Here is a 12,394-nt window from a genome sequence, read left to right as displayed (position 1 = left end):
AATTTATCCACTTACAAAAGACCAGACAACTTTTATCAATGTGTCTTTGCTTACAAGAATTTTGCAAACCAATGATTGATCCTGATGCATGCGGTAGCTTGGCGTTCATTAAATTAGCATTTCATAAATTCGTGTTTCTTTGCAATGAGGTTACGGCCTTACGGGTGAAAACGGTGTGGAACTGTTGATAAAATCCGATTCGTATTCGGAAAATTAGATGTTAATAGTTCGCTGCGTTCATTACAGTGATCTTTTAAATTTTCAATAATTTTCATTGTTTTAAGTGACCCCTCCCTTATATTAGAATATTAAATAGTTGGCTGCGTTTTCCATTACTCTTCACGTCGAACGCAAATCCCAAGGCATTCTTCTTTATTGCCAATTCAATCCCGACTGCGTATCCTCTGCATTAACTCAAAAAAGAATCTTTTGAGTTAATGAATCTCAACCGTCTGATTTTAAACAGAGCTAATCCGGCCCTTGCTTATAATATAGGGAGCCTTTAATATTAGTGCGGATCTAATCTGCACGAATCTGAATTCATTAACTCAAAAGATTCCCTTTTGAGTTAATGCAGAGGATACCAATTCTTCAATCCCTCTAAAAGATCACCCACCAATATCATCTCCCATAAAAGGCTTCTACTTGGAGCATCTTTTTTTCATTCATATGAACCGTTCAAAATCTATCACACAATTTTAATTACATCTGAATCGTTTCAATAAATTAGATTGATTAAAAAGAAAACAAAAAGTAATTAAATCCGTGTGATGGATTTCAAACGGTTCAGATGGAAGAAAATGAGTATTTTCATTTTCTTAAGAAAAAAAAGCAGATTTGGTTCTGTTTTATTTAGTGTTTGTAAATGGTGAGATACTCAACAAAAAACATTATTAAGTTTATTTACATTTGATTATAGCATACTTATCATATTTTGTACAGTCTAAATATAATTTTACAAAAAATAAAAGATAGTCTATTCAAACTATCAATATTACAAATCATTAGATAATGGTAATATTAATCTAAACTTATATATAAAAGAGTTTGATATTTACATCAAATTATGACTATGTAATATGTCTGATGAATCAAGTGTTTATATTCAAATGTTTCAGTTATTATTTTATTTTGTATAAAATCAAGGCGTATTTAATGAAATAGTTTTCTGCGTTTAATTTTCAGAAATTTACTTGTTATGTAATAAATTTGGAAAATAAAAAATTAGAACATATACTCGGCTAGTAATGTTGATATAAATTTTTAAGTCGTTTTTTGAAGCTAATTTAATAAATTTTGAAGTTAAAATCAAGAAGTTTGTGGTAAGCATAAAAGCTCATACAAGTTTTACTTTGAATCAATTGACAAACAAAACGTTGAATTCAACATCAAATTTATTTATCATAACTATTAAGATGGTCAAGTTATGGGTGAAAATAAAATAAATAAATTATACATTCATAACCTAATATGCATGCAAATTTTATGAATACAGACATAAATTATTTAGATATTTCCCGAATACTAATATATTTTTAATTTTCGAAAGCTTATATAAATATCTATATTTTTTTTTTTGAAAAATGCAAATATTTGATTATTAAATATATATATATATGTTTTGCCGCTTTCAATTTGTTATGAAAAAAAAAATATGTTGTTTACTATTATGGTTGAACACATGATATAGATGCTGCTTTATTTGTAATATTTATATTTGTTTATAAATGCTATTATGAAAAATTACCTCACAATAAGATGCAAGTATTGTATGAGATTTGAGCGTGTTTTATTTTTTTTTGTTATTGTTGTTGTTGTTGTTGTTGTTGTTTTATTTCAATTTCTAATCATTCATGATCTTATTCATATTTATTTAATATGTAATTTGTGTTCTTATTTGTTAATATTCAACTCATATTTAAATTTTAAAATATTCTTATTTGATCAATTTTCACCCCAAGATCATGTAATTACGACCATTCAATTAACTATTGTTATACTATGACAAATATTAATACGTATCTTTTTCAGTTATAATGACAAATAATATATAATTTTTTAATTAAAAAGAGAAGTTAAAAAAAATCAGAGAGCCAAGATTTCTCCAATTGCTAATTTTTTAATTTGATTATTTTAAAGAGGAGGATCCACTTACAACATTTGCAAGTTACAACATTTTACAACAATTCAATTTTGTTATTTTCAAAGTCCAAATAGTCGATTCAAACCGTTGAACATGATATGTATACTAAAATGTGTTTGGAGATCAAATTTTACATTATTTTACTATTTATTAAGTATTTTACAAAATTACTGTTTTTAGACAATTTTAGACCATTAAAAAACAACAATTTTGTAAAATACTTAATAAAAAGTAAAACAAAAATAAAAAAATATATAAAATTTGATCTCCAAGCACAGTTTAATATTGATATCATGTTGAACAGTTTAGATCAAATGTTTGGACTTTGAAAATCGCAAAACTAAATATCGTAAGATGGTGTAACTTACAAATATACACAACAGTTTTGTAAAATAATTATAAATAAAAAAAATATAAAATTTAATCACCAAGCATATTTTAATATTAATATAATGTTGAACGGTTAAGATCAAATATTTGAACTTTAAAAATCACAAAACCAAAATATTATAACATGTTGTAGTTTACAAATATTGCAAGTGAATCCCTTCTCTATTTGTAAATGCTACAAATTTCAAATTTGATATTTTGGAGATGAGAAACATTTCCCCCTTATATATTATATCTTTTGTTTTTGATATCAACACTTTATCTACTTTGATGCTGATGCATTGATACTGATATAAAGAAAAGAAGAAAGTGTATTTATTGCTATGAGAAGCGCACACTCTCCAGTCTCCTCCTTCAACTCAACTCAAGCTACGCCAATGGAGAAGGCGCAAGAGCAAGAGACCTCTCGCTTGGATTTTGGCAAGATGGGATATGGGTTCTCCTCTCTTTCTCTCCCTTTTCAATTTCTCCATGTGTTGATTGAAAAATTAAAATGTATCATGTGGGTTGGTTGGTTTGATCAGGTGCAAGCATTATAGGAGAAGGTGCAAAATTCGTGCTCCATGCTGTAACGAGATTTTTTACTGTCGTCATTGCCACAACGAATCAACAGTATTTCAATTTTCTCTTCTTCTCTTTCTGAGAATTTATTTGGTGAAAATATCCCTTTCAGTTCCTAATTTTTTTTTTTTTTGTTGGTTTCAGAGAGATCATCATGAGATAAATCGGCAAGAAGTTGAACGGGTTCAGTTTTTAATTTCTGTATTATTTTACTTATTACCAGTATACAGAAGTCATTGGGGTAAAGATTTTAACAGAGTAGTTTTAGCTTCATGCAGCGCACATACTATAGAACCAAAAGGGCTGTATATGGTTCGTGTGCTGCATGAGACAAAAACTGCTCTGATAAAATCTTTACCCAGTCATTGTGAGTTTCCTTAATTTACCAGAATGTTTATTTTTTTATTTTTGTAGGTGATCTGTCTAATTTGTGATGCTGAACAACCAGTAAGTCAAAAAATATCTTAATTTGTTTTACTAATTAATATTTATCACTTTTTACAAAAGTAAATTACATTTCTCTGGTGTTTTAAATTGGTTTGATTCACAGGTGGCGCAAATGTGCTCGCACTGTGGGGTCAGAATGGGCGAGTATTTCTGTGCAGTTTGCAAATTTTTCGACGATGATGTGAGATTTCATTGACATTGTTGTTTTTTTTTTCAATAACAATAAATTGAAATCGTAATTAAAATTTTACGTAATTAAGAGCACCTACATCCCAACAACTCAAATGAGTTTCTAAATAACTGTTAACCACTTTAGAAATTAAAATCTCTAAAGTTTCTAACTCTCTCACATCTCTGAAATTAATTTTAGAGTTTATATTATGCCACATCAGCAACAAATTGAAAATGAGAAATAATTTGAATCAATCATTTGACCTGCACGAAGTTTATAAATAGTTTCTTAATAAAAAAACTCTTTTGAAATTATTTTCTAAATAAGAAACTCTCCCACATTCCTGAAACTGAATTAGAAACTGCCACATCCGATTAGAAACTCTAATAATACCAGGGATGTAGATGCTCTAACATAATTGTTCTGATTTTGGTGTAGATCGACAAAGGGCATTATCATTGTGACGACTGCGGTATCTGTAGGTTGTCAATTTTCTTCTCTAATGTTTCCAATATTAAAATTTGCTTATGCGGAGAGTATTTTTGAACGATGATTATTTTTTTTTCTAATGAATAGAATTGGTGGCAAGGAGAACTATTTTCATTGCAAGAAATGCGGTATGTTCCTCAATAGTACAAGTACTATCAATAAATTCATAGTTAATTAGGTCCAATTTAGCATCATATGTACAATAAAGGGTAAATTCAATGCAAATAACTGGAATCCAATTTTTCATCAATGAAATCTCTGTCAAGGCTCTATTTAGTAACTCAACTTTGCAACACAAAAGATGCTGAATATTTAAAAATTGTTTCTCATTATTACTAATTTGTGTGATTTATTTTCATTTATCCCTAATATAAACAGGATCTTGTTATGCTGTCGGCTTACGCAATAAGCATTCATGTGTTGAAAACTCGATGAGAAACCATTGCCCTATATGTTACGAGGTTAGTACTCTACGAAAACCTAGTTTCATTTTTTTGGTCTCTTATTCTTACACGAGGTAATTTTTTCCTTTTTTTTAGTATCTTTTCGACTCCTTGCAAGAGACGACAGTACTAAAATGTGGTCATACCATGCACTCATCGTGTTTTCTTGAGATGCTAAAGCATGACAAGTACGTCGAAGAGAACATTATTTTTGTTCTTTCTATTTTGTTTTTGTTTTTATTTCCTTCTCTTTTGTTTTGAAACTTCAAGTTTAAACTTGAGTTTAACTTTTCTTTTGTTTAGGTTTTGCTGTCCTATATGCTCTAAATCAGTATTTGACATGTCAAAGTTCTGGAAAAAACTTGATGATGAGGTATTACTTTTGCTAAAAGCAAACTGTACAAATAGAAGTAGAAATAATAATAGCATAATATAATAAAAAATATAAATGGAATTACTTGAAATAATAGTAAGAATCTTGATGAATTTTTTTTTATAAACCATAATTAGAAAAAATATTTTTACCAAACCAACATGATTACTTTTTTTTTTTTTTTACAAAAACAATAAGGACCGAAATGCCATTTTGGTCCCGATTTGTTTTTTTGGACCGAAATGCCATTTCGGTCCTAGCCGTTTTCACATATTTTGAGAAAAAACACGTTGAATTTTTTTAAAATTACCTGGGACCGAATTGTCATTTCGGTCCCAAAAAAAAAAATAATTTCGGGACCGAAATGGCATTTCGGTCCTTGTGGTTTTTGTAAAAAGAAAATAAAGTAATCATGTTAGTTTGGTAAAAATCTTTTTTTCTAATTATGGTTTATAAAAAAATTCAATCTTGATACCATCGTGCCCCTAATATTATTGTTATTTATTGAAACTATCGTGCCATATGATTGTTGAAAGTGTGTTCAGTTTTTATATGATGACCACAGTAAATCTTTTCTCATTGAAATATTGTTACCATCTATGATAAACACTCGTTCCTTAATTGTATGATTTATTTCATTTTTGCTTTCCTGGTTTCTTCTGATATATAAAGGTCGAAGCAACAACCATGCCCGAGGATTACCAATATAAGGTTAGTAACATTAATTTCTTTACCAGAAAACCTAAATAAAATTTGTAACCATCAATCCTATTACTTGAGAGTTCACCCCAACAAATTGCTGTCATATCATACTTCTAACCTCGCTGGACCAGTAACCTATTATTAAATGCAAAATTTTGTGAGTCCAGTTCAAACTAGGTAGCTTCTCTGTTAAGGTTTTCACTAACTTGTACCTGAGCTTATTATATTACTGTTAATTGTAACATTAACAAAATCAGAACCAGAATGAGACAAAACATATGATCTTTCATTTTGGATCCTCTCCAATTTGTTAGACAATTGATAATTCCCAGGCAAACAAGAACTTTATTTTCATTTGAGAAAGTATGAATCGTACCTAACAAGAACTTAATTGTATTGGATGATTGATCTGAAACACAGGGACCATATGTTCTCTCGAATTGTTAGTGCACAATTCAACGGTAGCTGAACCCAACCTGAGTCCGCATCCTCTGCATTAACACACCATTTGAGTTTAGCTTCGGGCCGTCTAATCAGAATACCGGGCCAATCCGGCCCACACCTGTAATGCACGGGGTCCCAATAAGATTCGTGCTTGTATGTAACGAATGGATAGGATCTAAACTCAAACTGTGTGTTAATGCAGAGGATATGAATTCAATCCAACCTTCCATGCATTGTACCAAAACCCAAGGTTCAAGTCATTAGGAGAATCTATACGGCATTCAAATTTAAATACCAAAAGGAGTCTGTATTAGTTCCTTTGAATAATGATCTGAATTATTTGGCAATATTGTACTGGTAGGTATGGATCCTGTGCAACGATACCACTGAAGTTTTCTTTCATGTCATTGGTCAGAAGTGCTGCCATTGCAATTCTTACAATACCCGCACCATTGCTCCCCCGGTACTGCCTTGATGGATTATACTATTTTCCAATCCAGCACCAATTTATTTATATCAATCAAATTCATTGCATTAAAGCCAAATGACCATATAGGTTACGCGATTAATTATTGTTTTAATTTGGTGGATCTGTATTGATAAACACAAGCAGAGTACTTATAGTTAAAAAGAAGAAAACATTGATCCAATTATAATGCCAAATACTAAAACTTTTACAACCCAGGGTTTGGCTATCTCCAATTCTCTTCTAGGTTAACCTAACATCACCATGAATTTGAATTCTGAATTCGATCTGTTCATTAGATATATTAGCGCGAATATTAAAGCAACTCCGTGCAATACAGTTTTTACCGAATTGGACCAGATTACGATTGAATGGTTCGGATGCAAACTCAAACACTTCATTGAACCAAATTAAACTGCAGTTTATTTCATCATTTTTTTTCTTAACCATGCTGTTAAAAAAAATTACTGAGATATCTCAAATCTAAGCGCTACATAATTTCCCGAAACTAGCCTAGCCTATTATAGCTAATGCTAATATTTTATTTTAATGAAAAAAAAGAAGAATCTGTTACTACATTAAAAGTTTTAAACAACTAGAACAACCCTTTCACATAAGGGACCCGGGTTCTATCCAGCCAACGTCCACCTCCAAGCATGGCATCTACTGTGAGATTATACGCCTCGGGCTGTGTCAACCTCTTGATGCCCGGCCATGTCACTCTACCGGCCATGTCGGCACCTGAACCGGTGTTGTTGAACTCGCCCAAGTACACCTGAGTCGGGATTCCATACCACGGGAGCCAACCGACTGGATCTATCATCACATTGAATTGGTTCGAAATGAATGCCACTCGTGTGGATTTTCCCCAGGGTCGACCGAGGTACGTTTTCGTGTTACTGGGAAACCCTGGAGCTGCTGATATGATACAGTTTTGGATGGTGAAACCGGTCCTACCAGTTGGACATTCACGCTGTTGTGCAACTATGGGGTTAGATTGCCCGAGAAGAGGCGGTCTCACTACGATGTTGCAAGACTGAAAGACCGCGGATGCGTCGCCGAAAATAAAATCAATTGTCCCGTAGATGTCACATTCGCGGTAAAATTGCAACCAGGCATGTGCGTAAAGCGTATCTTGAAACCCGTAAAAACCGCATTTGTAGAAAACGGAGAGGTTGGAGCTGCACAACACTGCCACTGCCTGACCGCCCTGCGGGCCAGCTGAGTTTTCAAAGCCGATGTTGTACCCGATAAAGTTGTGCCCGTATATTTCTGTAAAAATTAAACATAAATAATTAATTAATTAATTAACAAGCACACAGGGCTATTGTCATCAACACAGATGAACATTTTAAGTTGTGAAATATATGTCATACCGATAGTGGCACTATCCCAAGTGTTATACCCCAATGCATAGCTACGGCTTCCGGTGATAACAGTCGCGCCCATTCCTGCACCAACGAGGACCAAAAATGGTTTCTCAATTGGCACCACCACTTTCTCATTGTACCTTCCTGCCTTGACAACTATTAAGAAGTACTCGGTGGCTCCGGTAGGAGCAGCTGCAATGGCTGCACCGATAGTCGAGAAATGGCCCGTACCATCTTGAGCAACAACAATGCGACGGTTGTTCGGAATTCTTCGGAGTGTTCTCGGTATATCACGAGCATAATGAATCTTGTGGAATGGTGATTCTTTCCAAGGCAAAAAATAAAATAGATATATTAATTATGTACAAACTTAATGTTCTTGTAAATAATCAAAGAGTAATTATCTTGAAGCAGGACATTATTTACTTGGGTTAATTAAATGAGGATGTCATTTTATGGGCTGAGTAGGCCCAATGTTACTTCGGCCCAACTCAAAGCAAATTATTATTTTTATGATAACCAGATGTAATTCTAAATTCCAATTATTATAAATTTTCTTAACCTATTATAGACAGTTACTTTTTTTGGAGCCAACAATATTCAAGAAAAGTGTACTTTCGTTGCTGGTTATGGTGAAATCAAATTCTTAATTTTTATTTATTTTTTTATATAAAATGATAAAATGGTATTATCAGTAAAAAGAAATGTTAATAAATACTTTGTGCTTTCTTAAACTACGTACATATAGTGGTAATTAATTTACAAGGTTTCCCACTGTCAATTATAATTAAGAAGAAAAAAATTGTATTAAGAACTGACATTAATGGAATAACCTAGATAAAAATCCAGTAAATATTTTAACAGACGACATGTAAATTAGCTTTATTTGAGTAACTTATATATATATATATATATATATATATATATATATGTAATCAAAATTAAACATTTTTTTTTTCATATAAAATGTTTGCTTTCCAATTTCCATGTAATAATTCTTTGATAATGTCAGAAGAAACATTTATGGACATATGATTACAGTATAAAATTGGATTATAATTTTGAAAGGTAGTATACATTAAGCAAGCAATACCCCATGCATGTGAGATGTAACAAAACTATCTGTTAATTAGTATGCACTAAATAAACCAAATACCCCAAATTTTCTTAAAATACAGTGGCATTCAAAACCCAGCAATAGTAGTCCTATCTTTGGACCTATAGAAAAATAAAGCAGCAGAGATGAACTTTTAATTACTTGTCTAAATATAATTTTGATAAGAAATTTAACCCAACAAAAGTTAAAACTCAGCTGCTTAGTGCAGCTCTTTTACTGGTACTTACTTAAACAGAACAGCTGAACAGTTTAATTTGATCAAGTGTGTACCTTGTTTGGGCTTCTTCCTGGGTACGGTGGCTCGGCTTATTGCACGAAGTGTATAACTTTCTAGGAAGCAATTGTTCCCGATGTCGTCAAGACGATGTCGAAGGCCACGAAATTGTTTCGCTTTTTTATGTTTCTTCGCTTCTTTCAATATTCGATCACATGTCCTAAGATAAGTTGTTGCAGCTGAATACATTGTTTGGAGAGACAACGACGCGTCTGAGTCATACCGAGCCACACCTTTCATCCGCCTGTGTACACTGTTAAGGAGACGGTTTCCTTCGTTTAACACCTTGGAGCATACACCGAGTGACTTGTTCTTGGTGTATATCTTGCTTAGATTTGTGAGGTGATGTTGCACACTAGAGATCTTATTGATTTGGTTAGATAACGCACCTCGGCTTTTCGAGAGAGATACTACTTGGCTTCCTCTAGTTGGTGTTGAGTATATGATGAGAAAGATGATTGTTATAATGGAGAAGAGATGTCTGTAGGAAGCCATTGTTTATTTGCGAGATCGTAATTAGAAGTTTAGAACTGAAAGGTAGGTATAGCTCTTAAATAGTAAAGAGAGACAATTCTAACATCTTTGCTGACAACTCTTCTCCATTATAAATTAATGGAGAAGAGATTGCATATTGACACCTAGCTCTAGGGAGTATATACTAAATATATATATATATATATATATATATATGAAATGAAACATTAATATATATTGCATGTACAACGAGAGTCTTGGAACAAAATATAGATGTTTAGAACTCACATTAATTTACTAAAGTTAACTTTCTAAATTCTAATATAATATATCTGTGTTGTTAATTAATTACCAAAATTTTCCTGATTTAACTTTTGAGAAATTTTGCAATTTTGTGACATGCATGAAATCACCATCATTTCAAGACTTAATGGCTACTAATTAAAACATATATAATATGCTATTTAGTAATTAATGGAGGCACAGTTCATCAGTCATCACCTATTGAAATTTAAAAAAATTACCTTTGATTACTTTCAAGTAATTATATATTAAGCAGTTTTGGTTAAATACTTACCAGTAAAAGTACCATCTTCTAAAATTTTGTTGGGCAACATGAAGAAATTATTGCACCTTAATACATTTTGCTGTTAACATTCTATAAAATTTCACTGGTTGGTTATTTTCACAAAATTTTGAAAAAAGAGGTCCAACAGAATAGATTCAGGCTGTGATCCAGAAACCTTCGCGTAGAGGGAAGGAACGGAAGAGAAAGGGAGGGATTAGCACTGATTTCACTCCCTCTACACTCCGATTTGGGAGGGACAAATCTCAGAGCTTTTGTATAGCGAACTCCCCTCTTCTCCCCTCCGCTTTCACCTCGATTTTCCTCTTCTGGAGCAAGGGAACAACTTCGGTCAAGTCCGGACTGCTGGGATCCACCTCCGCTCCCTTCCCTTCCCTTTAATGAACAGTATTTCATCTCCTCTGGAGCACAACCTTAGTGTACGTATAGACTGAAATTTTTATTTTTACCATCTTCAGAAAAAGAAAAACAAATAATCTTTTATTCTCTAGAAATTTCATTTTTACCAGGATCGATTGCAGATTCAATATGCAATTCTTTTGACTGGGATCACAAATTGAATCTGCAAACTCTATTCTTCACTCCAAAATGAGTTGATTACAAAACAAAAACATGTTGGGGTCGCAGATTGAATTTGCGATCCCAGCCAAAAAGATCGCTGTTTTAATCTGTGATTCAGATAAAAATAAAATTTCCAGAAAAAAAAAATATTTGGTTTATTTTTCTTTTAAGATGATAAAAATAAAAATTTCGGACGTATAGATGGCACAAGGGAAAATGATCTTATTTCGTTTAATTTTGTGTTCCATTTAATTCTGGATAAAGTTATCAAGTGCTTTGGAAAATATATACAAAGATGATGTAATGGTTATTTATTCTTGATAGTTAGAAGACCGATAGATATCATAAATGTTTTATATTCGTATGATTTTTGTGTATAAGCCTGTTGTTAGTCTTTATTTTTGTGGTTGCAGGGCTTAGCTACAACTTACAAGGCCATGGAAATTTTTTATTTATAGAAATTATTAAATTGAGATATACAGAAATAGAAAAAGTATTTTGTTTTTAATTTTTAACAAATATAGAAAGATCTGACACATTGAGTCCGATTCAAAATTTCGGATCAAACTCAATGGTCCAGATCCACTGTTATTTTTTTAAATAGTAGAAAAGGAGAATATGGATGCCACATTTAATTAAGTCAGAACTAGATCAGACTCATTGAGTCCGATCTATTTTTTTTAAAATTGGGTAATTTCCACTGTTTTTGCGAAATTAAAAAAAAATTTGGATTTTATCTAATGAAGCAGATCCAATTCTCACCTGATTTTCTGTGGCAGTCATATTCCAGATTTTCTCATCGTTAGTGTCTAATTTAAAAAGAAAAGAAAATAACAGTGGATCTGAACCATTCCAATCTAAAATTTTAGATCAGACTGAATAAGTCAGATCTTTCTATATTTGTTGAGAATAAAATACTCTTTCTATTTTCGTGAGTCTCAATTTAATAATTTTAATAGATGAAAATTTTCCCAATGCCATGCATTCACTTTTATTTTCTGTGTTATTTTTTCTTTTGTAAAACAATTAATGTCATGTATTGCTTTAAAAAAAAATAAAGCAGGCGATAAGTTGTCACGTTATAGGAAAATATATATAAAATATATTAGAGAGGGTTCAAATGCCTTCATTTTTTGTACCTCCATTATATCTTCATTTTTTAAAACTTTAATAACTCAAAATTTAAAAGTTAGAAGTCAAAATAAAATCAATGGATATGATCCACATCATTTTATCTATGCATGTATAAAAAATTATGGCATTTCAATTTTGTTTTGGTTGTCATCAAGAGCTTGTAAAAAACGTACTAATGTGAATAATTTCTAGATGTTTATTTTTCAACTAATTAATTCACATAAAAACAAAATTGAAATGTGATAATT

The 12,394-nt window shown here is 31.6% G+C and overlaps 2 protein-coding genes across 3 annotated transcripts; one reads left to right on the top strand and one right to left on the bottom strand.

Moving 5' to 3' along the window:
- Nucleotides 1–2,874: 2,874 nt before the first annotated feature.
- LOC144555431 (CHY-type/CTCHY-type/RING-type Zinc finger protein) lies at nucleotides 2,875–6,848 on the top strand. Of its 2 annotated transcripts, none has more exons than XM_078303754.1 (12): nucleotides 2,875–2,969; nucleotides 3,058–3,145; nucleotides 3,239–3,277; nucleotides 3,509–3,541; nucleotides 3,645–3,722; nucleotides 4,152–4,195; nucleotides 4,290–4,330; nucleotides 4,581–4,663; nucleotides 4,742–4,833; nucleotides 4,949–5,018; nucleotides 5,691–5,729; nucleotides 6,526–6,848. In XM_078303754.1, exons 1-12 carry the CDS (start codon nucleotides 2,911–2,913, stop codon nucleotides 6,637–6,639), a joined length of 780 nt encoding a protein of 259 aa, XP_078159880.1. In that variant the 5' UTR covers nucleotides 2,875–2,910; the 3' UTR covers nucleotides 6,640–6,848. The 2 variants fall into 2 exon arrangements, with proteins under 2 accessions (XP_078159880.1, XP_078159879.1); XM_078303753.1 differs by having other exon boundaries at nucleotides 4,152–4,198.
- A 205-nt stretch (nucleotides 6,849–7,053) lies between these two features.
- LOC144555883 (pectinesterase-like) lies at nucleotides 7,054–9,903 on the bottom strand. The gene is made up of 3 exons (XM_078304319.1): nucleotides 9,388–9,903; nucleotides 8,007–8,324; nucleotides 7,054–7,902 (listed from the first exon to the last, which is right to left on the bottom strand). Exons 1-3 carry the CDS (start codon nucleotides 9,884–9,886, stop codon nucleotides 7,226–7,228), a joined length of 1,494 nt encoding a protein of 497 aa, XP_078160445.1. The 5' UTR covers nucleotides 9,887–9,903; the 3' UTR covers nucleotides 7,054–7,225.
- Between the last annotated feature and the right edge of the window lie 2,491 nt (nucleotides 9,904–12,394).

The sequence above is a fragment of the Carex rostrata genome, chromosome 6 (assembly GCF_964058835.1).
Source record: "Carex rostrata chromosome 6, lpCarRost1.2, whole genome shotgun sequence".
Taxonomy (NCBI): Eukaryota; Viridiplantae; Streptophyta; class Magnoliopsida; order Poales; family Cyperaceae; genus Carex; species Carex rostrata.
Note: the sequence above shows the minus strand (reverse complement) of the source record. Positions and strands in the feature narration are given on the sequence as shown.

Bases quoted from the DNA above. Each gene is read 5' to 3' on its own strand.
- LOC144555431 (XM_078303753.1), top strand. From the start codon at position 2,911: ATGGAGAAGGCGCAAGAGCAAGAGACCTCTCGCTTGGATTTTGGCAAG. The intron at 4,664-4,741 runs GTTAGTACTCTA...CCTTTTTTTTAG, and splicing joins ATTGCCCTATATGTTACGAG to TATCTTTTCGACTCCTTGCA. The intron at 5,019-5,690 runs GTATTACTTTTG...TGATATATAAAG, and splicing joins GGAAAAAACTTGATGATGAG to GTCGAAGCAACAACCATGCC.
- LOC144555883 (XM_078304319.1), bottom strand. From the start codon at position 9,886: ATGGCTTCCTACAGACATCTCTTCTCCATTATAACAATCATCTTTCTC. The intron at 8,325-9,387 runs GTACACACTTGA...TGCCTTGGAAAG, and splicing joins CAGGAAGAAGCCCAAACAAG to AATCACCATTCCACAAGATT. The intron at 7,903-8,006 runs GTATGACATATA...TAATTTTTACAG, and splicing joins TTGGGATAGTGCCACTATCG to AAATATACGGGCACAACTTT.